Source organism: Bubalus kerabau, chromosome 4 (genome assembly GCF_029407905.1).
Source record: "Bubalus kerabau isolate K-KA32 ecotype Philippines breed swamp buffalo chromosome 4, PCC_UOA_SB_1v2, whole genome shotgun sequence".
Classification (NCBI taxonomy): domain Eukaryota; kingdom Metazoa; phylum Chordata; class Mammalia; order Artiodactyla; family Bovidae; genus Bubalus; species Bubalus kerabau.
The window spans coordinates 49,830,858-49,857,166 of NC_073627.1; the positions used below are offsets into that span (position 1 = coordinate 49,830,858).

At 52.4% G+C, this 26,309-nt stretch overlaps 1 protein-coding gene and 1 long non-coding RNA gene across 4 annotated transcripts; one reads left to right on the plus strand and one right to left on the minus strand.

Annotated features, from left to right (window-relative positions):
- Positions 1-425: 425 nt before the first annotated feature.
- Positions 426-26,090, minus strand: MMP28 (matrix metallopeptidase 28). 3 transcript variants are annotated; one of them, XR_008713209.1, is made up of 9 exons: positions 25,766-26,090; positions 14,829-14,908; positions 14,419-14,606; positions 7,890-8,114; positions 4,717-4,962; positions 3,166-3,315; positions 2,669-2,836; positions 998-1,497; positions 426-896 (listed from the first exon to the last, which is right to left on the minus strand). XR_008713209.1 is itself a non-coding variant. In XM_055577305.1 (8 exons), exons 1-8 carry the CDS (start codon positions 25,865-25,867, stop codon positions 1,103-1,105), a joined length of 1,554 nt encoding a protein of 517 aa, XP_055433280.1. In that variant the 5' UTR covers positions 25,868-26,090; the 3' UTR covers positions 426-1,102. The 3 variants fall into 3 exon arrangements, 2 of the variants coding, with proteins under 2 accessions (XP_055433280.1, XP_055433281.1); XM_055577305.1 differs by having other exon boundaries at positions 426-1,497; XM_055577306.1 differs by lacking the exons at positions 14,419-14,606; positions 14,829-14,908; positions 25,766-26,090 and adding an exon at positions 8,749-9,011 and having other exon boundaries at positions 426-1,497.
- Positions 3,963-13,201, plus strand: LOC129649654 (uncharacterized). The gene is made up of 4 exons (XR_008713210.1): positions 3,963-4,204; positions 9,504-9,536; positions 11,702-11,769; positions 12,990-13,201. It is a non-coding gene; the product is annotated as an uncharacterized LOC129649654 (long non-coding RNA).
- Positions 26,091-26,309: the final 219 nt, after the last annotated feature.

Sequence of the window (26,309 nt, forward strand, 5' to 3'; positions counted from 1 at the left end):
GCTGAGACTGAAGACAGGGAGGCTGGGGAGCTGGGTCCTTCTCCAGGAATCCTAGCTATTCTTGGCCGGCCAGCGGGAGCTCCTGGAATGCTTCGTGTGTGGCCAGGACAACGGGGCCATTGTGAGCACCGGTGCTCTCCCAGTCTGCAGAGGCCCCCAGCGCCTGCAGCATCCAGACCTCCAGAGAGGCCCCTGTCATCCTGCGGCCACACAGGGTTCTCCATCTGGCCTGGAGGGTGAGTGGGTGAAGGACATTTTGCTTTTTGAAGAGAGCGGCAGGCCCCCCTCCCCATCTCGACTATACACACGCACAGCTCATTGGGTCCGGCTAGGAAAAAGAAGAACATGGTTGCCCCCTCCCCAGCATCCATGCCCACCTGCTCTCACTGGACACTGGTCCAAGGAAGCTGCTCCCCTGCTCACTCACTGGGAGCACCTCTTTATTCCAACACCCCCCCTCCAAAAAAAAAAAAAAGGGGGGGCCCAGCAGGTCTGCATTGGTCTCCTTGTTCTGGGTCCTGACTCTCCTGCGGTTTGAGACTCTGGTACCCAAACCATACAAGCAAGCTTCCTGCAGGCAGGGCCTCTGATTAAATAAGACACAGTTCTCTAGGGACCAAGTCAGGAGGTCCTGAGGGGAAGGAACAGTCCGGGAAAGTGTCCCAACTTCTCTGCTGAGTTTGGCAGCCTTCCTAGTTGTCCAGTGCTGTGGCCTCGGGGACAGAAACTGCACCTTTGGGGCAGAGACAAAATCCCCAAGGCCTGGGGAGGAATGAGTCCCTGGGGAAAGGGCCATTGGGTCTGGGACCCTTTTTAGTGTCTCGTTGAGTTGATCCCACAATGGTCAATGTCTAGGAACTTCCCTGGTGGTCCAGTGGTTAGACTCCGCGCTTCCCCTGCAGGGGGAAAGGGGTTTGAGGCCTGGTTGGGAAATGAGATCCCGAATGCAATGTCTTGACAGCACAAACACATCCTCCAGGGAACAAATGCAGACTACCTTTCTTGCCTGGGCTTCTGCGGGGAGGCTCAGAGGCTTGTCTGCCCTTGGGGCAGGGGACACACATTGGCCATGAAGGTACTCGCTAAGAGGTGGGAGGCGTCTTTAGAACAGGGCGCCCCCCGAGTTGGCATGCCAGCAGCCCATCCAGGGCAGCTCTGTGGCCCAGCGGCCTGAGGTGGTTGTCTGGAGTTTGGCCTGGTCGAGGCGCCAGTAGCGGTCGTCTCTGAAGAAGATGATGGAGCCGTCGGGCCTGGGCAGGGCGCCACTGACCTCCTCGGGGACACCGCCCCAGTCCCGCAGGCCTCGGGGGTAGTAGGGCTCCACCTGCAGCCCTCCTCGGGCCAGCACATAGTAGCGAGTGCCTTTGAAGAGGACGAGGCGGCGCAGAGGAGGGAAGAAGAAGGCAGCATCGGGGTGGCGGGGCAGGCCCCCCGCCCGGCACAGCTGTGGGGAGCCCCACACCGGCTTGGGGCCCCGGAACCTCCAGCATCGACTCCCTGTGGGATGTGGGAAGAGCCAGGGTGAGTTGGTTGCTCTCGCCCTCTGGCTCTGTACCCCACCTCTGTCCCCCCACAAGTTGGAGCCCCAGGTGGTTAGTATTCATGATAACCAAAACGGATCAGTGATAAACCGCAGAGGAGGAACTGCTGTGGCCTCAACTTCCAGCAGGTGTCAGCAGAGGGCGGGGAGCGCTGAAGGCCCCTCCCCACCCCTGGCAGGAAGCACGCCCCCTCCCAGGTGAGTAACGGCTTCCCGCAAGGCCAAGGGCTTTCTCCAATGCCATTACTACCAACAGTTCTGTGAGGGTGGGGATTTTTGTTTCGATCACTACTGTATCCCAACACCTCCAACCCAGTGTGCAGAAGGCACTCAGAATTGGTTGAATCAATAAATAAACTCTATTTTCTCATGTCATATACTGCTCATTCCTCAGACATTATGTCCTTTTAATCCTCCTTTCCCAACAAGGCTGAGGGATTCTCTTCCCCATTCAACAAATTCAAGCTCCAAGAGTGGTGCTGGAGAAGACTCTTGAGAGTCCCTTGGACTGCAAGGAGATCCATCCAGTCCATCCTAAAGGAAATCAGTCCTGAATATTCATTGGAAGGACTGATGCTGAAACTGAAGCTCTAATACTTTGGCCACCTGATGCGAGGAGCTGACTCATCGGAAAAGACCCTGATGCTGGGAAATATTGAGGGCAGGAGGAGAAGGGGATGACAGAGGACGAGACGGTTGGATGGCATCACTGACTCAATGGACATGAGTTTGAGCAAACTCTGGGGGATACTGAAGGACAGGGAGGCCCGGTGGGCTGCAGTCCATGGGGTCACAAACAGTTGGACATGACTTGGCGACTGAACAACAATGAGTTAAGTGACAGGCCCAGCCTCACACAGCAGGTTTCTAAAGAAGGTTCATTCTTCTGATGTATTGCAGAGCTCAGAGCTGTCCTCTGCCTCCCTCGTCTCTGAAACGCTTTCACCCTTTCTCTTGGGACAACCTTGACACCTGTGCCTCCCAATCCATCACTAGAGGAATCTCTTGGGAGAGTTCCTGGGGCCGCTGGTTCAAATTGCAAGCGAGACTCCTTTGACACTCTTTTGACCTTGGGTAGATTCCTCCCCCGCTAGTACTTAATTTTCTCCTCTGCCCCAGGGCTGGTACCTTTGAAGAAGTAGAAGTCTCCATCCTCCAATGACACGGCGGCAGCCTCGATGTGGGGGGGCAGCCCCGCCCACCTTTCCCGCAGTGGGCGGGGCTCTGAGACGTTGCCGTCAGCTGTCACCTCCCAGAACTGGTTCCCTTGAAAAACGTACAGGCGCTGTTGTCCGTCTGCCCGGAGCCAAGAGAGAGTTGAGGAGTGACCGTCAGCCTCCTGCCTTCCTTCCAGGGGAGGTGCTTCCCTAGAGCCCAGCTTCCCAAACTGATGAGCGAGGACCCAGCAGAGACGATGCCGTGTACACAGCTGGGACAGAAGGGAAAGTGCAGGAGGGAGCAGGGTTTTGCTTGGTGTGGACTTGCTACCCTGAGGAATGCTTGTGACTTGGGATTTCTGGATTTTATAATTGCCACCCTCCCAACCTTGTACTTCAGTTCCGGAGACCCCTGGAGATGCTGGGGGGAGGAAAGAAGAAAGCGAGGCACCGGTGGGACCATCTTACCTATAGTGATGGCATCGAAGGAAGAATGGCAATATTTAGGACCTCGGGTTTCTGGACGCCTTCCCTGGAGTCTGAGGGGGTCCCAGGCCTCAAAGTCAGTGAACAGCTTTCCCGGCAGCTGGATGGCCACTGAGCCCCCCTGGGGCTTCCCTTGGTAGGGGGAGGAGGAGGAGCGAAGCAGGAAAGAACACACACTGGTTGGGGGGAGGTGTTGAGAGCTCAAGACCTCCCCCTTGGTTCATTTCATTATCTGACAGGTGCAGGGAAGGAGAGCAGGGGTGGGTGCTGCGGGTTAAGAGTTATCCTCGGTTTTTGGTGTTAACTATAGCACCAAACTCGTAAGTCCTCTTTCTTACCCCACAGTCTGTGAAAGGGTAAAATTGGAGTGGGGAAACAAACAAGGGCTTGGAACTAAGAAGGGCAGAGGGTCCTCTTTCCTGAGTCCTGGACAATGCAGATAGTAGGAGCGCAGAGTTCGGGGGCCGGGCTGTGATGATGACCGCAGTGATCGTTACATCACTGCACTTCACTTGTGAGAAGGAGGCAGAGTCCAGCAAGCTTAGAATTTGGCCTTAGTTCCTGAATCCTGGTCTGCACCTTCCTAGCTGTGTGACCTTGGACAAGTTATTTAACCTTTCTGAGCCCCATTCTCTTCACTTGTGGATAAAAAGATACTTACTTCTTGGGTGTTGTTAAGTGCCTGGCCCATGGTAGGCACTCATAAAATATCAGCTATTATTATGTTTGTGTAGATTTCTTGGGCTACAAAGCATGTTCATAGGCACTAAAACAAACAGCCCTGGGGGGGGGGCGTAAGCAGGGCCTAAATTATTCCCCCCTCCTTTTTTTTTTTTTAAGGTAAAATTGAGGATTTTAACAGAGGAAATGCTTTGCCCATGAGCAACTGCTAGTCTGATATGAAACGGAGACTTGATCCCAGGGATCCTGGCCCTGTCCACCGCCCCCACGTACTCAGGGATGCAGCCCCCCAGGCCGAGGCAAGCCTTGGGTCCAGATAAGTCGCCGGGCAACAGCACGGGTCAGTTCATTCTGGGGAAGACCTTGTCTAAGTCCACCGCCAGGCAGAGACCCAGGCTCAGGGGCCAGGGGCCGGGAGTTGGGTGGGAAGAGTGGGCATCAACGTCGTGGAGGCGAAAGTTTCGAAGAGAGCCGCTGGAGCTGGGAGCAAGAATAATTGGGGGGCGGGGGGAGGGTGTTGGTGGAGCCGTATGAGAGTTACTGCGCGGCCGGGGGTTGGGCAGGAACAGACAACTGGAACGCAGAGGAGAGCTGTGCCCAGAAATGGGTCGGGATGCTAGAGACCAGGAGTAGGGAAGCAGCAGAGCGGGAGATGAAGTTTTTCTTTGAGGCGAGCCTGAAGCTGTGGATCGGAAAGGACCAGTGATGGGGAAGCCAGTTTCCTGCGCTTAGGAGGGGGGGAATCCTATTTGAAGAGCTGGAGTCCGAGCCTTGGGGGTCCCGGGCGGGTAGGTGGGGAGGGGCGCAGGGGGCGGGTAAGGGCGCAGGGGCGTGCGCGCCGGAGGGTCTCACCATACAGGCTCTGCACGGCCAGCACGTCGTCCCAGCTGAGCAGCGCGTCGCGGCCCAGCCTCTTGTAGTAGGGCGCCATGAGCGCGCGCGGCGCGGCCGAGTGGGTCAGGCCGAGCGTGTGGCCGATCTCGTGCGCCAGCACCACAAACAGGTTGCGGCCGCGCCGGCGGCTCAGGGACCAGCGCTCGTCTCGGTCGAAGTGCGCTTCCCCGCGGCGGGGCAGGAAGGCGTGCGCCAAGGCGCCTCCTGCAGGCGGCACGGAGGGTCAGGGGCAGCCCGCGCCTCCGACCCCGCCCCCCCCACCCCCCCGCCCGGCACCCCCACCACGCCGCGCAAACGCCGTTGGCGTGGGTGTGGGGGCTTTTCTGATGGGTGATTTCCCTCCTAATTGAGTCTGGCAGAGGCGGAAGTGTGGAGCAACGAACAGATGACTAGGCTGTGGGTCTGGACGCCTCGGAGGCAGCGTGGTGTGCAAAGAGCATGGGGCCAAACTGCCTGGCTTGCAGTCCTGGTTTTAACCACTTATCCTAGCTGCCGTGACCTGGGAAAATAGCTTAAGGCCTTTGTGTCTTAGTTTTTAGATTCGAGAAATGAGAATGTTGACTAAGAGAGTCGATCCTCGCGGGCCTGTTCTGAAGATTAAAAAGGCATGTGTGCACAGCCCATAGGGCTTCCCAGGTGGTGCTAAAGTACCCGCCTGCCCATGCGGGAGACATAAAAGACGGGTTGATTCCTAGGCGGGGAAGATCCCCTGGAGAAGGGCACGGCAACCCACTCCCGTATTCTTGCCTGGAGAATCCCCATGGACAGAGGAGCCTGGAGGGCTACAGTCCATGGGGTCGCAGAGTCAGACACGACTGAGCACACCACACGGCGCACGTGTATGTCACATTAAGTACTTAGAGCCTGCTGTGGGTAATAACTACTGCTTAGTTTCGAAGAGATCTAGGATTAGGGATCAGTGGTTACCCCAGAAGGGGGCATAATGAGACTTCTGGGGTATTGGTAATGTTTCTTCATCTGGGTGCTGGGTGTGTTTATGGGGAGGTATTAGTTCAGTTCAGTTGCTCAGTTGTGTCCGACTCTTTGCGACCCCATGAATCCCAGCACGCCAGGCCTCCCTGTCCATCACCAACTCCCGGAGTTCACTAGACTCACGTCCATCGAGTCAGTGATGCCATCCAGCCATCTCATCCTCTGTCGTCCCCTTTTCCTCCTGCCCCCCATCCCTCCCAGCATCAGAGTCTTTTCCAATGAGTCAACTCTTCGCATGAGGTGGCCAAAGTACTGGAGTTTCAGCTTTAGCATCAGTCCTTTCAAAGAAATCCCAGGGCTGATCTCCTTCAGAATGGACTGGTTGGATCTCCTTGCAGGCTTCTTTATTAAGAAGTATATATAAGGGAATTCCCTGGCAGTCCAGTGGTTAGGATTTGACTCCTGTCAGGTAACTAAGAGTCTGCATGCTTCTCAGTGCAGCCAAAAAAAAAAAATACTTGCATTCATTTATTCTTGCCTTCCCTCTGGCAGGGCCTTCCGTGGGTCTCTGCTTCCCTGCTTGTAATAGGCGTGAGCAGAGGGAGATGGGCTGGATCAGTCATTCTCAAGCTTATAGCAGGGCCCAGATGCAGTTTTGTAGTTTCTAGAGCCCTACCCCCTCAGAATTCACTTTCCCCAAGGGTCAGCAAACAGCACTGCAATGATGCTGGCTTAGAAGACCATTGAAAGTCCTTCTGACATGGCCTTCTTGGAACCCAGGCCAGCAGGGACTCCCAACAATGAGTTAAGGGAGGACTCCCAGCAGGCTTCCCAACAAAAGTTGGGACGTTGCCATTAGAGGGAGCCTCCTGGGGCATGGAGAGCCAGCCTTGAGGGGGAATGTGTGTGTGCGTGCGATTCTTTGTGACCCTATGGGCTGTAGCCCACCAGGCTCCCCTGTCCACGGGATTCTCCAGGCAAGAATACTGGAGTGGGTTGCCATGCCCTCCTCCAGGGAATCTTCCTGGCCAGGGATGAAACCCACGTCTCTTATGTCTCCTGGATTGGCAGGTGGGTTCTTTACCTCTAGTGCCAACTGGTAAGCCAACATAGGAGGAATACTTGCTTCTAATTTTGAACATGCCTCGAGTTGTTCTGAGCCATGTTAAGCCCTTACTGTGTAACCCTCACCGTAATCCTGGAAGACAGATGGGCGGGTTTCAAAGGGAGAAGACATAAACTCAAATGAACACCAGTTTCAAATCAGAGAGCTGACTCCCAATCCAGTGCTGTCTTAGCAACCAGACTCCACCTGGGTACGGCTATCAGCGTCTCATGGCGATCTTGTGGGTGAAGGGAGTTATGTGCAAGTACATGTGAGTGGTACACGTGGATTCTTGTAAAGCCTGAATTTCTCCTAGTCCTACCCTGAGTTCCAGGAGCAGGGCTTGGAAGCGGGTTTTGCTCAGAGTGGGCTTGATGGAAAGTAGGAGGGTGCGGGGGAGGTGGGGGCCCAAGTTCCAAGGCCACACAAGGGCTTAAGTCCCAAAGGGGTCTAATGAGGTCTCCTTGCCTCCCTAGCCGAGAGGAGATACACAGATAACCTGTATTCAGGTCATGAAGGCCAGTGCTGGGCAGACTGGGATGAGGGCAGTTTACATTATAACTAAAGGGCAGTAAGCCTTTAGTTTTGGGGCCAAACAGAAGAGTCTGGGCTGTGAGTATGTGAAGCGGTTGGCATGGAGAGGATAGAATGTCCCTTGCCCTGCATCAGTGACCGTACAGTGGGTGTTGGGACAGTAAGGGTGGAGCTGTGGTGGCCTCCAGGTGTTTTTAGAGCCTTGGTCTGAGGGAACATCCACTCCTGGGGAACCAGAGAGGCACCGGCCTGACAAGAGGCAGGGTATAGAGGACAGGACCCCAGGAGGTTCTCCGAGTAGAGATAATACTCCTTAGAGTCTGCAAAACACTTTCCATGCAGAACTTCATGTGACCAACCCTTCAGCCATGTGGCGCCTAAGAAAGTAGGGACCACTGTTCCCATTCTACAGGTGGGAAGACTGAGGGTTCTCTGGAGGGAGCTGCTGCCTGGCCAAACCTGAAGGAAGAGCGAACCCGCCACTGCCTTCTCTCCAGACTGCCTCTCCTAGTTGGGGGTTTCCCTCCTGCCCTGTAGGATAGAGGCTCAGTGTCAGCACCTGGGCCATCGAAGGCGTTGCTCAGCCCGTCGTTGTGGTCCCCTTGGAAGAAGGCGAGGCGGATGTCAGCGGGGCCTGTGGCTGGGGCCTCCCAGAACTCCAGCGCCGAGACGTTGCTCCACAGCTGGAAGGCGGCACGCACGGCCCCCCGTACTGCGGGCTCGGGCAGGTGCTGGGGCCAGTTCAGCAGGCGGTAGGAGAGATGCCGTTTGTACCACTTGTTGCCTGCCACCCAGAGAGGCTGCGTCAGTCACAGCTGCTGCAGGGCCTGGGGCTGGCCCCATGGGCCCTTTGGATGGGGAGATGGGCCCTCCTCCCGGAAGTCCCTGAAGTGGTGAAGGAGACACAGCCTTGGCCCCGGGAAGCCCCCCATTGGTGGAGACACTGTGCTCAGATTGACAAGGCGACCCTTATCCTGCACAGTCCCTAGTCCAGTGGCTTGGCCTGGGGAGGTCCCCGTGTGATGGGGCACGTGGAGCCTCGACTCAGGAAGGGTCCCCAACCCCAAGGACTCTCGAGTCTGGGGTCATCTTCCCCAGCGTCTGGACTAAGCTTGAAAACTGACTGCACCTCTTGCTGGTAGCAGATCCCAGCCCCTCCTTACCGTGGGGGGCGGAGGAAGGGGGGCCATAGGGGCCACAACCGCGACTCCCCTCTCCCCCTTCCTCTTCCCACCCCTCTCACTCTCCTGCTGTCTCCCCTTTCCCGTGCCCCCAGGCCTGGCGCTGACAAGAGACCACAAGGCCCATTTATTTGAGGTCCTTCTCTGACCCCCGGCCCTCCCCCTCACTTCCTCAGGGACTCTGCAGAGCTCTGAGGTGAAAACAAATAAGAACAAAGGGTGTGTTTTGTCACTGACCGAGACAAATTTTTCCATTTCCATTCAGCGAAGAGTTCCTATTCCTTTGCCCCAAACTGCAGTTCCTCCCCGAGGCCGGAGACTCTGGCCTCTTGCTTGTGTCCCCAGTCAACCAAGTCCCTCTGCAGCTCATCGGGCACCCAGGACCAGGGTGCTCAGAAGGTCCAGCTCCCAGAATTTTTCATGGGCTATTTCTGAGCCCTGCAAGCTCGGAGACTGAGATTGTGACTCCCAAGTGGAAGACTCGCGGCTCAGAGGCAGGACTCCTGGGAGTGCAAGAGAATCGAATCACGTTGTCTTACTCACGTTGTCTTTTGGGTCTCAGTGTCCCCCACTAGTGGTAAAGAACCTGCCTGCCAATGCAGGAGACACAAGAGATGAGGATTTGATCCCTAGGTCGGGAAGATCCCCTGGAGGAGGGCACAGCAACCCACTCCAATACTCTTGCCTGGAGAATCCCATGGACAGAGGACCCTGGAGGGCTATAGTCGCAAAGAATCAGACACAACTGAAGCGACTTAGCACTCACACCTGTCCCAAATGGACCAGACTTCCTGGAGCATGGGTGATGAGTGGGCAGGGCAGGCCTGACTGTGTTGGAGGACAGCCCCCTCTCTCCTTGGAGGGGGGACCAGGTGAAGGTTCAGACCTCCTGTCCTTTTGTCCTGGGGCTGTCCTTGCCTGAACCGGGTAGAAGGCGTGAAGTCATGGGTGTTTGGCCATCTCCTTATCAATCTCTCTTCTCTGTTTTGCAGAGACTGAGACCAGGAGGAAGGGACTCAGAATGAGTGAGTAGGGACTTCCCTGTTCATCCAGGAATCAAGACTCTGTCCTCCCCACCCAGGGGGCACGGGTTTGATCCCGGGTTGAGGAACTAAGATCCTGAATGTGGCACGGCATGGCCAAAAAAACAACAAACAAAAACAGAAAAAAATAAAGATAAAACCTCTTAAGAAAAAAAAAAAAATGAGTGAGTAGTGGAGTTTGGCCCTGAGCCCAGGTCCGGACACTGATAAGCAGGCACATTGGCTAAGACTCAAGGCTTATAAATTTGCCTAAACATCACTTCTTTGCATCACAGCAGGGGCCCTGCAAGAGCTGAAATTCTCCTGAATTCTCGGGAGAGCAGAAGAGCTGAACGCCCTTTCCCTCCTCTCCACCCCTCCACGCCCCACGGGGCGGGGTGGGGGGGCGGAGGGACTGTCCCTTCTCCCACCCCGGAGCCAAGCTCCATGCAAGGCAAGGCTGCCTCCTGGGCCTGTAGGGCCTGGCGGCCACCCAACCTCTCCCAGCCAGTGAGCAACCCTCAGGGAGGGAAGTGGGAAGGATCTAAGGAAGGGAGGGGGCCCAGGAGGGCAGAGGAAGGCCTGGAGTCTAGAGGCGCCGCCTGAGGCTTCACTCTATGCCAGGAACGCTTCTCTTTGACAAGTTCTCACTGGGCACCAGACAGGCTGGTGTTGGGCTTCTCCCTACCCTGCTATGTGTGAGCCGCTCTCAGACTCTCTCCTGCCACCTTCAAGCTTCTAGAAAAGTATGAGGCAGCTCCTCCTGCCTTTTTTCAGCAACGGGAGCCCCTCACTCCGTGGGCAAGAAATGGGGAGGCTAGGGAGGGCAAACAGAAATGGGAATTGAGAGAAGATGACCAATTGTGCTGAGGAGCGGAGCTGGGTGAGGGGCAGGGGAGCAAGGAGCCACTGGGCCAGCAGCCTGAGCCTTTACCCCCCGTCTTCTTCTAGGTGTGTGTCCTCTGAGCAGGCTGGCCACTTTGGATCCCCATCCCAAACTCCTGGCCAGGCAGGGCTGGTTTCCATGGTGACCCTCAGGCCACCAGCTGCACCTGGCATCGCACCCCCTACACTTATGCTCCAAAATCCAAAAAGGAGGAGGGAGGGAAAAAGAGATGGGGAAGGGCAGAGAGCTAGACTCCTTGCTTGGGAGGACCTTGAAGTTCTGATTCCCAATAGGGAACTGACGTTATGGAGAGAATATGGGTTAGCATCCCAGTGCCTCTGCTTACAACCTCGAATATCACATTATTTGAATCTTTCCAAGCCTAAGTTTCTTTACTTGCAAAGTTGTGTTGGTAAGATTCACCTCCTGGTAAAAGTGAAATAGCAAATGGAAAAGCAACACGAAGCTGCCTGGCATGTGGTGGGTGCTCAGCCAGTATCCCAGCTCCTTCCTTTTATACCCCAGATACATCCCCCGGGGCCCTCACCTGCATCAGCTCTGGGAGGTTTCAAGAGCATTGAAAATCAGGCCTGTAGGTACAGAGGGGACTGGGTGCTTGGAATGTGGTTCCTGGACTCAGCAAAATGAAAATATGGAACATCTAGATCCATGTGAACTTTGGATAAACAGCAAATACTTTTTTTTTAGTATAAGTATGTGAAAACAAAACAATTACTTGTTCATCTGAAATTCAAATTTAAATGGGCATCCTGTGTTTTATCTGGCAACCCTGGAGCCCAGCTTCATCAGTACAGCATTCATCCACATCATGGAAAGTCACTGGCCTAGAAACCCACATCATTTTTTATGCACCTACCCATGTTCTGGGGTTTTTCACATCTGGTGATCACTTAATCCTCCCAATGACAAGAAGGCTTGGCTACTGTGTGGCCCTGGGAGAGTTGCCCAAGCTCTTGATTCCTCATTTTCCCCATCTGTAAACTGAGGGTGATAAGGGGACCCATCTCATACAGTTGTTATTGAATAAAATGAGTTAATCCATGGAGATCCATCCTTGGCACATCATCAAAGCTCCGTATCCCACCAGGCTCCTCTCTCCATGGAATTCTCCAGGCAAGAATACTGGAGTGGGTTGCCATCTCCTTCTCCAGGGTAACTTCCCAACCCAGGGATCCAACCCGGGTCTCTTGTATTACAGGCAGATTCTCTACTGTCTGAGCCACCAGGGAAGCCCGTTAATTATTACATTTTCTTTCCTAAGGCATAGGAAGCGCTCATTGCCTGCCATGCTCACAGCTCCATTCTAGGGAACGTCTTCCCACCGAGGAGGTAAAGGAAGTCAAGCTGCTGTGGTTTTTGCTGTGAACCAGAGGGAAATTCTCTGTCTAGTCTGGCCACTGCTGTCTGGACAGAGGGGGACAGTGTCAGGCAATGAGATGGGGAAGGAGGTGCCTTAGCATGGATTGATGTTCAAAAGGAATGCTCCAGGACTTTTTACAACAGCTAAGATGTGGAAGCAACCTAAATGTCCATCGACAGAGGAATGGATAAAGAAGATGTGGTACATATATACGATGGACTATTATTCAGCCATTAATGAAAATGAAATAATGTCATTTGCAGCAACATGGGTGGACCTAGAGATTGTCATACTGAGTGAAGTAAGTCAGACAGAGAAGGAGAATGATCATATGGCATCCCTTATATGTAGATCTAAAAAGAAATGATACAAATGAACTTACAAAACAGATAGAGACTCACAGACATAGACAACAAACTTATGGTTGCTGCGGAGAAAGATGGGGGGAGGAGATAGTTAGGGAGTTTGGGATGGACATGGATACACTGGGGCTTCCCTTGTGGCTCAGCTGGTAAAGAATCTGCCAGCAATGAGGGAGACCTGGGTTCGATCCCTGGGTTGGGAAGATCCCCTTGGGAAGGGAAAAGCTACCCACTCCAGTATTCTGGCCTAGAGAATTCCATGGACTCTATAGTCCATGGGGTCGCAAAGAGTCGGACACGACTGAGCGACTTTCACTTTCTTTCATGGACACACTGCTGTATTTAAAATGGATAACCAACAAGGATGTACTGTATAGCAAAGGCAACTCTGCTTAGTGTTACGTGGCAGCCTGGGTGGGAGGGGAGTTTGGGGGAGAATGGATACATGTATATGTATATCTGAGTCCCTTTGCATGTATGGCGGAGTCCCTTCTCTGTTCACCTGAAACCATCACAACATTGTTACTTGGCTATACTCCAATACAAGATAGAAAGTTAAAAAAAAAAAAGAATGCTTCAAATTGGATAGTGATAAATGGACTCCATCAGTTCCTCCCTTGGGGCAAGAGAGGATGAGATGCTTGCCTGGAGGCAGCATCCCTGTGCTCAGGTGTCCTGAGTGCCCAGGAGGCATCGCTTCAATTCTCTGGGACACCAGCTCTAGCCTGGGCGTGTCGCTATTGAAACTGTCTGGGGCCCCATTTTCCACTTGTTGTATTCTCACGACAAGTCCCTTCCCCTTGGTAATCAGGGCCTCTCCTTCACAGATGTTTCAGGTGAGGAAACAGAGCCAAGTGACACAGCCCAGGTCACACAACTAAACTCAGAGCCCGAGATCCATCCCGGGATGTTGCTCCAGCTCACACTGCTCCTCCATTCTGCCTCATCCTTCCCCTCTGCTGTCCAGAAGCACGGGGGTTTGCAGAACATGCTGACTCTGAGGACGTCTTGACCGCAGAGTCCAGACCCCCCACCGCTCCTCTGTTCTACCAGGAATGAGTTCGGGCAGTACTGGGCACCCAGAGGGGCCACACGTGTGGACACAGTGGAAGCGGATTGGCAAACACCTGGAAACACCCATCCTCCGACAGCTGAGGGGAACGGCCCACAATTTCCTTACAAATCAGCTAAGAAATAAAAAGAAAAACCAGCATGCCTTCTGTTCTGTTCCTAATGGGTATTGTCAGCCAAAGTCGTTCATGCAAATTAAAAGAGGTAATGGCCCTAAGTGCTCATAGTAAAATTAATAATAGATGAGAACCTGACTGAGCAACCTCATCTTGTTAGAAATCTTGAAAACTGCAAAAAACTGATCAGAGAAAATTAGACTTAGTACAGACAAGACGTTAAAACTACACACTGTCAAACTTGTTATTGACGAAGAATTGACAAGAACCAAATCTTCTTCATAAATCTTAGATCTGTAACATCTGATCCTGGAAGACTGGATTTGGACAAAGAAGGAGAAAGTGGAGGAGGAAAAAGAAGGGAAGAAAAATCCCAAAACTACACAAAGAGAAGTACAATCGCAGAGACTTTGACGTGAAAATGTATAAAATAGGCAAATTCGAAGAGTCAGGAAGGAGGTTGATCAGTGTTGCCAACAGCCGTGGGGCAGGGGAATGTTACAGACTGCTTCCTTGTTGGGATGGGGTTTCTTCTTGAGATGATGGAAATGTTCTGAAATGAGACTGTGGCGATGGTTGCACAATGCTGTGAATATACTAAAAATCACTGAATTGTTCATTTTAAGTGGGTAAATTGTATGGTTTGTGAATTGTATTTCCATAACTCTGTAAAAAAAGAAAAAAGTACCACAGCCAACATAAAACTGATCGATGAATCACATCTTTGTTGAACAATTCTTATGAAAAAAGAATCGATTCGGATGAAAACAATTTTAGTCAAATATAAAAGGAAACGGCGATGGTTTAACTGCCATACATAGCAAATTGATGAAGGAATCAAGTGGGCTTGACGTGGTTTGCTCTGGAAAATACTGCACAATGAAAGTTCATCAATGTAGGCATCATTCTGGTTTAAATGTCTGTGTTCACAAACATGCGCTTTGGGTTGAGAGGTCCCAATTGCCCTCCCTAAGGAAGAGAGGTTATTGACAGAGCCTGGTCTGAGGTTGAGAAGTGCTTTTCTGGCTACCAGGGAATTCCAACCCACCTAGATTTTAACAGTACTCACCTTGCCTTGCAAAGCGTTTCTTACGCCTCATTTTGGCCCGGCGTCCAGCAAAGAGGGTGCTGACTCTCTTGGTCCAAGGCATCTGGCTGTCAGTATCTGCCACCCCGCAACGGGGCCGCGTCATCTGATGCAGGGTGGCGGGGTCCAGCACCCCGCTGATGGGCAGCTGGGACACCCACTGGAACTCCCTGTGAGGAGGAATTGAGATAAAGGACCACAGCGGGAGGCTGGCTGGTGCAGGGGAAGGCAGGGAGCTTCCCTGGAGATAGCAGGCAGTGGGGCACAGGGGAGGGAGCCATGAGCACGACCTCCTGGGCACAGGTGGGAGACCAGCCTTCTAGGAGGAAAGCAGAGGTGACCCAAGCTTTGCATGCCAGCATCACCAAGTCCTCCACACCCCTCTGCCTTACCTGATGGCATTACTGAACCGCGGGGAGGAAGGTCTACTGGGGCCCTGGTCACTGAGATATCCGTACTTCTCCAGGAATGCCTGGGGGAGAGACAAACATCAGCTTTCCCCACAACATAGCATCCTTTCCCCTTCCTGAGTCTCCGAGGGTCCATGGCACAGACTTCACATCTAGGCTCATCCTATTCCCAGCCGGGTCTATCAGCTATAGGAGAAAGAATCCTGGCATCAGAGTCAGAACCTGGACTCAGTTCCTGGCCACCACTGATGAGCTGGATATAGTTCTTTTTCTAATTAATTTATTAAAACAATTTATTGTTTATTTGGCAGCACTGGGTGTCCGTTGCAACACGCAGGATCTTTAGTTGCCGCATATGAACCCTTAGTTTCAGCATGTGGGATCTAGTTCCCTGACCAGGGTTCAAACCCAGGCCCCCTGCACTGGAGCACAGAGTCTTACCCACTGGACCACCAGGGATGTCCGTGGATATAGTTCTTGGAGGCCAGTGGAGAGAAGTGTGTGACTCACTGCCCATACCTATCACCAGTCCAGCCCCTCAGGCGAATGAGGCACTGGGCTTCCTGTTTGCCCTTCTCATGGAATAAAGTCCCATCAATGGATTGAAAAAAAAAAAAAAATGCCACCTCAGCTCCTGAATTCTTATATAGACACATCGACTCTTCATTTTATCCCTCTTTGCTATGTTACCTATCCAGAAACAATTTTCTGTCTTGTTCTCTTTGCTGTATTTCTTAACTCAGATCAACTCCAGTCATAGCCGTTGCTTCAAGGAAAAGATACAAGTTGGGAACAAAATCACACTAAGTAAGCAGTCCCTAAACCTTTGCAGGTATCCCGCCTCCTTTTTGTGGATTTCATTACCTCGATCTCCAGCAACCTCTACATCCTCTTCTCAATACAGCCTTGTTCCATAAGGAATCCTCGTTCTAGACAAACTCTTTCCAAGTCCATTTTATTGTTTTTCTGTGCTAATTTATTGGTATTTCAGCACTACCGTTTCCCTCTTTCTCTTTGCATGTTGGTGGTGGTTTAGTCACTAAATCGTGTCTGAGTGACCCCATGGACTGCAGCCTGCCAGGCTCCTCTGTCCATGGGATTTCCCAGGCAAGAATACCGGAGTGGGTTGCCATTCCCTTCTCCAGTCTCTTTACATAAGTACACTGTTTGGGGTTGCACCTTGGATTAAAGGAGCTCTAGGGGCTTAATCTGGAAGAGTATGGCTTAAACTAGTGTGGCATTATAGAATAACCGCTGGGCTTAGAATCAAGAATCTGTTCCCCACCATGACTCTGCTGGGTGGCCAGAGACCTCTCTGAGCTTCCATTTTTTCACCCAGAGTGTGAGAACAGAAATAATCCCACCGGATTCTCAGAAGGATTAAATACAGTACTGTCCATCTAACATCTGGTATATAGTGAATGTGCAATACACAGTTGATCTGGCTGATCGACCTTAGTGGGGAAATCAACAAGAGACTTTGGGAAAGCAACCCCTCTACGAGACAGGAAGTGCTTTGAACAAGGCAGTTGTGCCTCTGTTAATCAGGCCCTCCATCTCAGACTTGCCTCATTCCAGCCAGGTGCCTGGTTCTCTTCCATGCCTCTTCCCTCTCCCTTGGGCAGGGTGGAAAGAGTGGCTTTCTGCAGGAAGCCAGGGAGGAATTAATGTTTCCTTAGAAGTGGTTTTGCTGAGTGAGTGACCTGGGAGAGACTGAGTCACAGGCCAACAGGGTGGCACTTCCTGTGTTCCTGCCCCCAAACCCACCCAGCCCTTATCAGGGAGTTGGCTCTGGTTCTGGAACTATGAAGCCTTGGACAGAGCGGGAGGAGAGAGGGGAAGTGGACTAGCGGCGTCTCCTGTTTCCTGGCTGGGCTGCCAGCGCCTGGTACTTTTGGCAGGCAAGGTGGGTGGAGGGCAGGATGGGGCTGGAGGCTTTTTCAGGAGTCTCTCAGAGGGGAAGTCCTGGGCTGCCTGCTCTTTGGGAATCTGTGGGTTTCAAGGCAGAGCTGAATTTCCAGCAGGCAGAGCACACAAGTATCCAGGACACCAGCCAAGAGACACCAAAAGAATGAGTAAAAGAAATGTTAAGAATCTGACACTTTATATTTCCATAAAAGCACCGAAATGTTATAATGGGGATTATCAGGATTTCAGAACTTCCTTATAGTTATTCTACGTTTAGTATGCATGCGTGCTCAGTCGCTTCAGTCGTGTCCCACTCCTCGCAACCCCATGGACCGCAGCCCGCCGGGCTCCTCTGTCTGTGGGATTCTCCAGGCAAGACTGCTGGAGTGGGTTGCCATTGCCTCCTCCAGGGGTGTTCAATATGCACATATTTTAAAATATTTTAGTTACAGGCAGGGGCCCCTTAATACTGAGTGTCCTCAAGTTCTGTCGAGTGGAGGGAGCCCCACATCTCAGGGTGAGGAGGAGGCAGGGCTGAGATGCCCTCTGCTCCTGCAGGTCTCCTTCACCCCCTTCTGTGTGCCCCTTTTGCCCTGCCTCAGTTTTCCTCCTGCAAAGCTGAGAGAAACTCCCCTGTCTGCCTGGGAGAAAGAGTAGGGGTGCAGGGCCGGAGGGGCTTCCCAGCTGGCGCTAAAGAACCCGCCTGCCAATGCAGGAGACATAAGAGAAGCAGCTTCCATCCCTGGCTCGGAAAGATGCCCTGGGGAAAGGCATGGCAACCTACTCCAGTATTCCTGCCTGGAGAATCCCATGGACAGAGGAGCCTGGCAGGCTACAGTCCATGGGGTCACAAAGAGTCAGATAGGACTGAAGCGACTTAGCATGCATGCACGCAGGTGACAGCGTGGCCAAGAGATGCCAGGAGAAAACATAGGCTTGGGGGGCTGTGCTGTGCGCTCTCAGGGGCGCCCTGAGCTGCACCTGAGATTAACCCTGTCCCCCTTCACGGAGGCCATGCCCCGGGGCTCCTCTCCACCTCGCGGTTCAAGCATCGGGTTTTCTCTCTGCCCTGTCCTCACCCCATCATGTCCCCCACGGAGCCCAGGGCTGGAGCTGCAAGAAGAGGAAGCTGGAGGGCTGTGTGGCTCCATGATTCACCCTCTCAGGTCTCAAAGTTTGTGCCAGCCTGCCTCACCCACTCACTCAGGGCTGGGGCCGCTTCCCTGGGGAGTCGCCTCCGTAAAGCCCTGGGAGTGGCTATGGTGTCTGAGAAAAAGGAAAATGGAGCTCCCCGGACCCAGAAAGCCGAGAGGGATCAGAATTCCAGGGGTTCGAGTCCTTCATCTGTCCTGACTTGTCCTGGGAGGGTGTGTAGAGCCCAGCCCACCCAGTGCCTGAAGGAAGGGGAAGTTCTGGCCATTTCTGAGCAGGGCAAGACTAGCGGTGAGGTGTAGCAAATGAATCCCAGAGCTCTGAGTCATGAGCTGGGCAGGGCAAGGGCCCTGGACTGAGCACTTGAACTTTATTCTTGGTGCTGCGGAGAACTGTGTGTCCCTAAGCAAGTCCTGTGCCTCTCTGGTCTCAGTTTCCTCTTCTATAAAACAAGGGGGTTGTAAGACCTCCCTGGTGGTCCAGTGGCTAAGACTCCATGCTCCCAAAGCAGGGGGCCTGGGATGGATCCCTGGTCAGGAAACTAGATCCCACATGATGCAACGAAGACCCAGTGCAGCCAAATAAATAAATATTAAAAGAAATAAAGTGAGGGGATTTGATTACAGCTAAGATCTACGCCAGTTCCTTCTATTATTGTAGTCTTGCTTCTGCAACTCATTAGCTGTGTGAACTCTCCCACAGAGTTACTTAACCTTCCTGTGCCCCAAAATATAAAATGGGGTTAGGAATACTGCCTTATGTTTTTCATAGGAGCATTGTGAAAATCCAGTAAGAGGAAGCTTTGGGAAGGTTTTATGATAGTTGCATCATTAAAAATGTTATTTTCCCCTTTACAGACACAGAACTTTATTGCTGGAAGGGACCTTTGGTAGATGAGGAAGGACCAGCTCGCAGTCTCATGTCCACAGAGTGGCCGGGACATCTTCCATATCAAAGAATTGCAAGGACTTCTCTGGTGGCCCACTGGTTAAGAATCTGGCTGACAATGCAGGGGACACTGGTTTGATCCCTGGTCAGGGAACTAAGATCCCACATGCCTCGGAGCAACTAAGCCTGTGAGCCACAACTACTGAGCCCGAATACCACAACTAGAGAAAAGTTTGTGCACCACAACGAAAGACCCTGCATGCTGCAACGAAGATCCCATGTGCAGCAACTAAGACCTGATACAGCCAAAGAAAGAAAGAATTTAAAAAAGAACTGCAGCAGCAAATATGAAACAACTTGGAAAATTGCAAAATGGCAAGCTCATGAAGAAATCACATTGCTTTACCTATGATCTTTTCCTTCTCATATTATGTTTCCTCTTGATTTTAATCTTTCTATAGTGACTCTGTGATTGTTGCTTGTCATCCAATACATCTGCAGCCCTATTAGCTAAGTCAAGATGCAGGGGGTGATAGCTGACATTCTGTCTTGGCCTGCATGCTAAGGCGCTTCAGTCGTGTCTGACTGTTTGTGACCTTACAGACCATAGACTGCCAGGCTCCTCTGTCCATGGGATTCTCCAGGCAAGAATACTGCAGGGGGTCGCCATGCCCTCCTCCAGCGGATCTTCCCAACCCAAGGATCAAACCTGTGTCTCTTATGTCTCCTGCATAGGCAGGCAGGTTCTTTACCGCTAGAGCCATCTGGGAAGCCCAAGCCCTCTCTTGGCACATCCCATGAATAAACATATTTTCTGGTCATCAGGAGCACAGGGAGCCCTTGCCTATTGCAAAGTTTTCAGGGCATCTTACTTTCCTTGAGCATCACAATTACCTCACAAGAACATAGGCAGGACAGGTATTGTTACTCCCACTCTAAAAATGAGAAAAGTTTCAAGGGAGTACAGTGTCTCATATGCTGTGTTGTGCTTAGTCATTCAGTCATGTCTGACTCTTTGAAACCCCTGGATTATAGGCCTCCAGGCTCCTCTGTCCATGGGGATTCTCCAGGCAAGAATACTGGAGTGGGTTGCCATGCCCTCCTCCAGGGGATCTTTCTAACCCAGGGACTGAACCCAGGTCTCCTGCATTGCAGGTGGATTCTTTACCAGCTGAGCCACCAGGGAAGTCCACAGGGTCTCATACTTGAATCCAAATTCTCGAAAACCTATCCCAGGAAGTCTTATTTCACATTTAAACAAGTGACTCAGATGCTTTAAAACTGAAGGATCAGTCTGCTCTGGCCCCTGGGAGACGGCCCTCAGATTAAAAAAGGTAAAACTAGGGGCGTTTCTAGCTTGAATCCTTCTGTCTCCTCTGCAAGCAGGAGCAGAGGGAAGAGGCTGGGATGACATCTCCCATGACATCCAAAGGGGCCATCTGAAAAGCCACAGGTATTCTACAGCACTCAAGTATGTTCTTCACAAAGACAAACATCTGCTTCCAGAATTCATTGCTTTTGCTCTGACTTCTGGAACCTACTGAAGGCCTCAGGGCAATGGGACCAGCTGGGCCCCTTTCCTTTATTTCGGGTGAAGACCTCCCCTTCTCTTCTGACTCCCTTCCTCTACTCCTTTCCCTTGTCCCTGGTTCGGTATTCACAGAGTTCTGTCTGGGTGTAACCTAGATACCTCTTACCGTAATCCCCATGCTTTCTTTCACTTTCCATCCTCAACGAAGTTGGAAAACATTAGCTGCCCACTCTCCAGCCAGATCCCATCTTGTACTTTTTTCTAATGTCAAATAACCAGACTGTATGGAGCCATGGTCCCCACTGGATGTGGGGTTAAGTTTAAGGCATAAAATAATGTCCCAACTTGGGGACTTCCCTGGTGTCCAGTGGCTAAGACTTCACACTCCCAGTGCACAGGGCCTGGGTTCAATCCCTGGACAAGGAATTAAGATCCTGAATGCTGCAACTAAGACCTGGCAGAGCCAAATAAATATAAAAATATTAAAACACAGAACGCACTAACGAAGGTTGTGTTTAGGGAGAATTGTCCAATAGTCTCTCTCTTCTGTGTCCCTGCTTCCACCATCCAGCTTTCACTAGATGTCTTGTTTTTTTCAGACTCCAACTGCTTTTCCATCAACTCTTGGTCCTCTGAGACCCTTGAGAGCCTCTTGTGCACCGTGTGAGTCACAGAGTGGAGCTCTTGGGAACGGCTTCCACACCCGGGCTTCTGGGTTTCTGACTCACATGAAGTCAGGCAAATGGCTCTAGGGTATGGGAAACAGACACCGCATCTGGGGGTGGATATTCCACAGAAGCTCCAAAGTCTCCCCAGAGAGACAAATAATCCAGCTCCCTGTTGCACCCGTGCACAGGGAGTAGCTACACAGATATGGAAGGCAGGTCCTGGACACACTGCCTGGTTGTTCTAAAGAAAGTCCAAGCAATGCATGGTAGACAGACAGATCCCTTGGGACAGTCTGTGCTGCCCGAGAACAGGACAGGGCCTGGCTGGGAATGGGAGGGGGGCCGGGGTGGTGATGTCATTCATTAACTCTCCGTCTGGCAACTCAGCAATGAAGGCGCTTCCTACTCACTAACGCTGTGAGCAGCCCTGGTTTTCCTAAGCGGGCAACAATGACCTCGTTCACAATGCAGCTTTGTAAGCAGTCAGACCCCTCCCAGGCAAAGCCCACTCCGGAAAACCCTTGATTTTATTTCTTTGTGTGCACACAGGGGACACACAGAGCCATGCATGCAGGGCACAAGAATATACACAGGACTTCCCTGGTGGTCCAGTGGTTAAGAATCTGCCTGCCAGTGCAGCGGACACGGGTTCCATCCCTGGCCAAGGATGAACGCACCTGCTGCGGGGCAACTAAGACTGTGCCCACAAACACTGAAGCCTGGATGCCCTAGAGCCTGTGTTCTAAAACAAGAGAAGCCACACAATGAGTGGCTCTCACACTGCAAGTAGAGAGCAGCCCCCAATCACCTAAACTAGAGAAAGCCCACATGCAGCAAGGAAGACCCGGTGCAGCCAAAAATTTTTAAATTAAAAAAAAAAATGCACACAGAGACATCCAGATGGATAGACATGGCCATAGGAATATGAAACGTACGCACACATACACGCAGAGGCACAGGAATACCAAAGTTAAAGAAGGTTAGTGCTGGAGAGAACCTTAAAAGTCACTTAAGAAATTTAACTCCTTCGTTTCACAGAAAAGGAATCTGCAGAGTGGAGAAGGGAAGCGACAAGCTTAAGATCACACAGCTTGTTTCCGCTGTGCCTCTCCTTCCATCTCCAGAACTCTGACCTTTGCCTATGAGCTCAGCAGGACTGCTGGGCTTTGTTTGGGATCTGGCTCCCTGCACTGCTGTCAGGGAACTGAACCTGCGCAGAGAGCTGGGGTGATCAGGAGGTTGACTTTGTGGGGGTTCCTGTGGATGGTTGTATTTCCCTAAATGATCACAACGCCTCCCATTTCCGTGCTCTCCTTTCAATGTGACTGCAACACCCCTCCCACCAACTGTGGGATTTCAGTTTCCTCCCCTCCACCCGGGGCTTGGGGCTCCAGTCAGTGCAGCAGAGCAGAAGTGATGCTACGGGAACTTCCCTGGTGGTCCAGTGGATAAGACCTCGTGCTCTCAATGCAGGGGGCCTGGGGTTCAGTCCCCAGTTGGAGAACTAAGATCCCACATACTGAAACAAAGCCCATGTGCCACAACTTCTGAGCCTGGGTGCCCTAGTACACCACAACTAGAGAAGCCCATACACTGCAACACTTAGCTTGCACGCTGCAAGGAAGACCCAGTGCAGCCAAAATAAATGATAAAGTCTTTAAAAAAAAGAAGCGATGCCACGCAACTTCTTAGTCTAGGTCACAAAGACATACACCTTCTGCTTCTCTTACTCTTCTCTCTCTCTCTCAACACTCAGCCTGGAGACCCCACTACCATGTCTGGAGGTAGCCCAAACTAGCCCACAAGCAGAGACCACGTGGATAGGCCCACACGGAGAGGAACTGAGGTCCCCGGCTGATAGGAAGCAGCAACTGCCAGACAGGTGAGTAAGCAGCCTTCAGATGGTTCCATCTCCAGACCCTGCAGAGTACAGACAAGCTGCCCTGATGGGCCTTTTTTGAAGTTCTAACACACAGTAGCTAGGAACACGATAAATGGTTCTTTTACTTCACTGAAATTTGAAGTAATCTGTAACGTAGCTATAGCAATACCATCTCTTAGCAATTATAGCCTTGTTGTTAAATGTTGAAAATAGTTGCCTTACATATTTTGTCCTGTGTTACTGCTCTAGGAGAACTAGTCACCAAACCAGGACTTTAATTTGAGGCTCTGTTTCCCTGGTGGTTCAGATGGTAAAGAATCTGCTTGTGGGGCAGGAGATCTGGGTTTGATCCCTGGGTCAGGAATATCCCCTGTAGAAGGGAATGGCAACCCACTCTTGCCTGGATAGAGGAGCCTAGTATACAGAAGCCTGGCAGGCTGTGGTCCAGGGGGTCACAACTTTCTAAGATAACACCAACAAGAACAACCTTGAGAACAATTGTCTTTGATAGGCTGTTTTCTACATACTAGGCACTGTGCTGAGCCTGGAACGCATTTCACATACATTATCTCATGAAACCACACCAAAATCTTATGGAATAGGCATCACTAACCCCATTATACAGAAAAGAAAACAGAGGCTTAATAGAGGTTAAATAATTTACCTGTGGTTTTTTGTACATAGGTCTGTCTGACACTGAAGCCCATGCAATTGATCATATACAGAAACACATACAGACATACCAACACGACGCACTTTGCATATATATTTATGCATATATGGACCACACCTATTGCACATTTCCAGAGTTCTTCATGCTTTTAAAAATATCCCTTGTTCTCAGAGGTAACAAAAAAAGTCTCCTCCCTTCAATTATGTTAAATAGACGGAAAGAGACTCAGTCTGCTAGATATTATGTTTCCCAAGCACACCCCTAGATGAAATTCTCTCCATCTGGGGCCACCACAGGCTTGGGCGGCAGTGATACAGTCTCTATTCTCCTGCCAAGGATTGCCCGGGACCTGGACTTGGGAGGAGGTGGGGTGGGACTCTTAACAAGACTTGGCTTGGTCCACGGAAGCCTTCTCCTGGGGCCAGAAGGACTCTGCACTTGATGTTGTAAGACACTAAAGTCAGAGAAATAAAGTGATTCTCGAATGTGCAAAAGCAGAGAGCACAGAGCAAGAGACCAGTGCTTAGAAGGGGAGGGAGTGAAGGAGTTGGAGAGAGGACCCTCATGGATACGGGGCCATTTCCAAATATTTCAGAGCAGTGATGGGAGCCGGCTGGTGGAAGGCAGAGCAGTTCGGAGATGGCCCTCCTCATTCTGCAGGGTTCTTATGTTTGGAGATTCTCCCTCTTCTAGGGGAGGGGAGTGGGGATACTGAGAAGCTTGCACCTGGCAGTTTCCGGGCAGGAATGATGTTATTAGAGGAGTAAGAGTCTCAGGGCAGAGTGCTGGGCTCAGTCATTTAAAACTAACTTGGATCCCTACTCCTTAAAATAGCAGAGACTTCAGTTCTAATCCAGGGCAGAGATAAAAACACAGACAGAGATGCTTCTATGGGGAAGAAAGAAATGAAACTGATATATATTATTACAATCATCTTTATCTAGACGATAGATGCCCCAAATTTATCTCCACCTCCACTTCACAAAACGTTCCCCTTGTCCCACCCACACCAATCAGTTGAGTCCAAGGGAGGAAAAATGAGATGGGAAATCTTTAAGGGTCACTTCCACCTCCCCACCCACCTTTCTCAAGTTCAGCCCTGAAGCATTGTTTAAAGCTCCTTAGAAACAACTCAAGAGTATGCTACTCTTGGGGCGTCCCTGGTGGCTCAGGGGTAAAGAATCTGCCTGCCAAGGCAGGAGACATGGGTTCCATCACTGATCCAGGAAGATCCCTCATGCATGGGAGCAACTAAAGCCCCTGTGGCACAACTACTGAGCCTGAGCTCTAGCGCCTGGGAACCAAGCAACTACTGGAGCTCTCTGCACCCCTCCGCTCTCTAGATCCTGTGCTCAGCAACAGGAGAAGCCAAGGCAATGAGGAGAAGCCCGCACACGACAACTAGAGAGTAGCCCCCGCTCCCCAAAACTAGAGAAAAGCCCGGCTCAGCAAGGAAAACCCAGGGAAAGAAGACCCAGCCAAAAACAAATAAAAAATTATTGTTATTATTTTAAAAAAGAATATGCTACTTTGGGGAATTCTGCCATGGTCCAGTGTTAGGACTCCATGCTTTCACTGTCAAGGGCTGAGGTTCAACCTTTAGTCGAGGAACTTAGATCCCACATGCCTGGCAAGGAAAAAAAAAAAAAAGAGTGTGCTCCTCTTACCCATTTTAGAGATGGGAAACTAGTTCTGAGCTTGGGCGCTCACCTGTCTCAGCTGGTCAGCGGCAGCACCAGCCCAGGGAGCCAGAGCTTTTCCCCGTGTCGGGGCCAGCCAGCGGTACCCTCTCCCCACCAATCCGGGAGTCTCAGGGAGCGTCTGACTCGGGAGGGCTCTGGGCGTCGGATGAATGAACTGCTAAGTCTCCCCAGCCTAGGCAGTGAGGGACAGTGGCTGCGCCCCAAACTAGGGTGTGGGAGTCCCCTCTCCCTCAGTTCTTTCCTGTCTATCCCATTTTATCGCTGACCCCTTCCCCGTGTCCTGGGAACCCGGTGCGGATCCGCGTGTCCGTGTGGTTCCAGCCCCGGCTTGCGGGCTCAGGATGGGGTGGGAGGGAAGAGAACGCTGCTCTTCGCGTGCAGGTGTGAAGGGTGAGGAGGACAAGGGAGGGTCACGCCGACGGTCAGCGCAGATGGGGCGGCTGGGTGGCTTGACTGCAAAGTTCGGGCCGGTCCCCAGCGCGCGGACCCTCTCCACCCGGCTCTCACCGCGTACCTCCGCCTCCCGGCGCAGCTCCCGGCCTACGCGCTGGGCGTCCAGGCCGCCCCACAGCAGCAGCGGCAGGACGCGGAGCAGCAGGCCGACCCGCGCGGCCATGTAGCCGCCGCCCCTGCGCAGGGCACCGGGCACGCGGCGTGGGGCAGCCGGCCGTCGGTCCGCCGCGCCCGGGCCTCCGCGGACGCTCCAGCGCTGCGCCGGCCCAGCGCCGAGGGGAAGGTCGCAGGGGCTCGCTTGTGTCCCGGCTCCGAGCGCCGGGAGGTTCCTCCGCGGCGCTTCGTCGCGAGCCGGCTTCGAGATCTTCCAGCCCTGCAGTGCCTGCCCACGGATCCGAGGGCTCCGGACCTGGAGGCGAGGGAGGGAGGAAAGGGGGGCGGGACCCCGGCACTCAGGCTCCACCCACCCGGCTCGCCGCCTGGAAAGCGCTGTTGTGTTAACAGGCGCCTCTTCCGCAGGCGGCTTGGCCTCGCCCCGCGCGGATCCGGATCTCTCTGCCGAGGGCAGGGGAGGAAACGTCTTCTCCTGGCGGTTGTGGCTACCT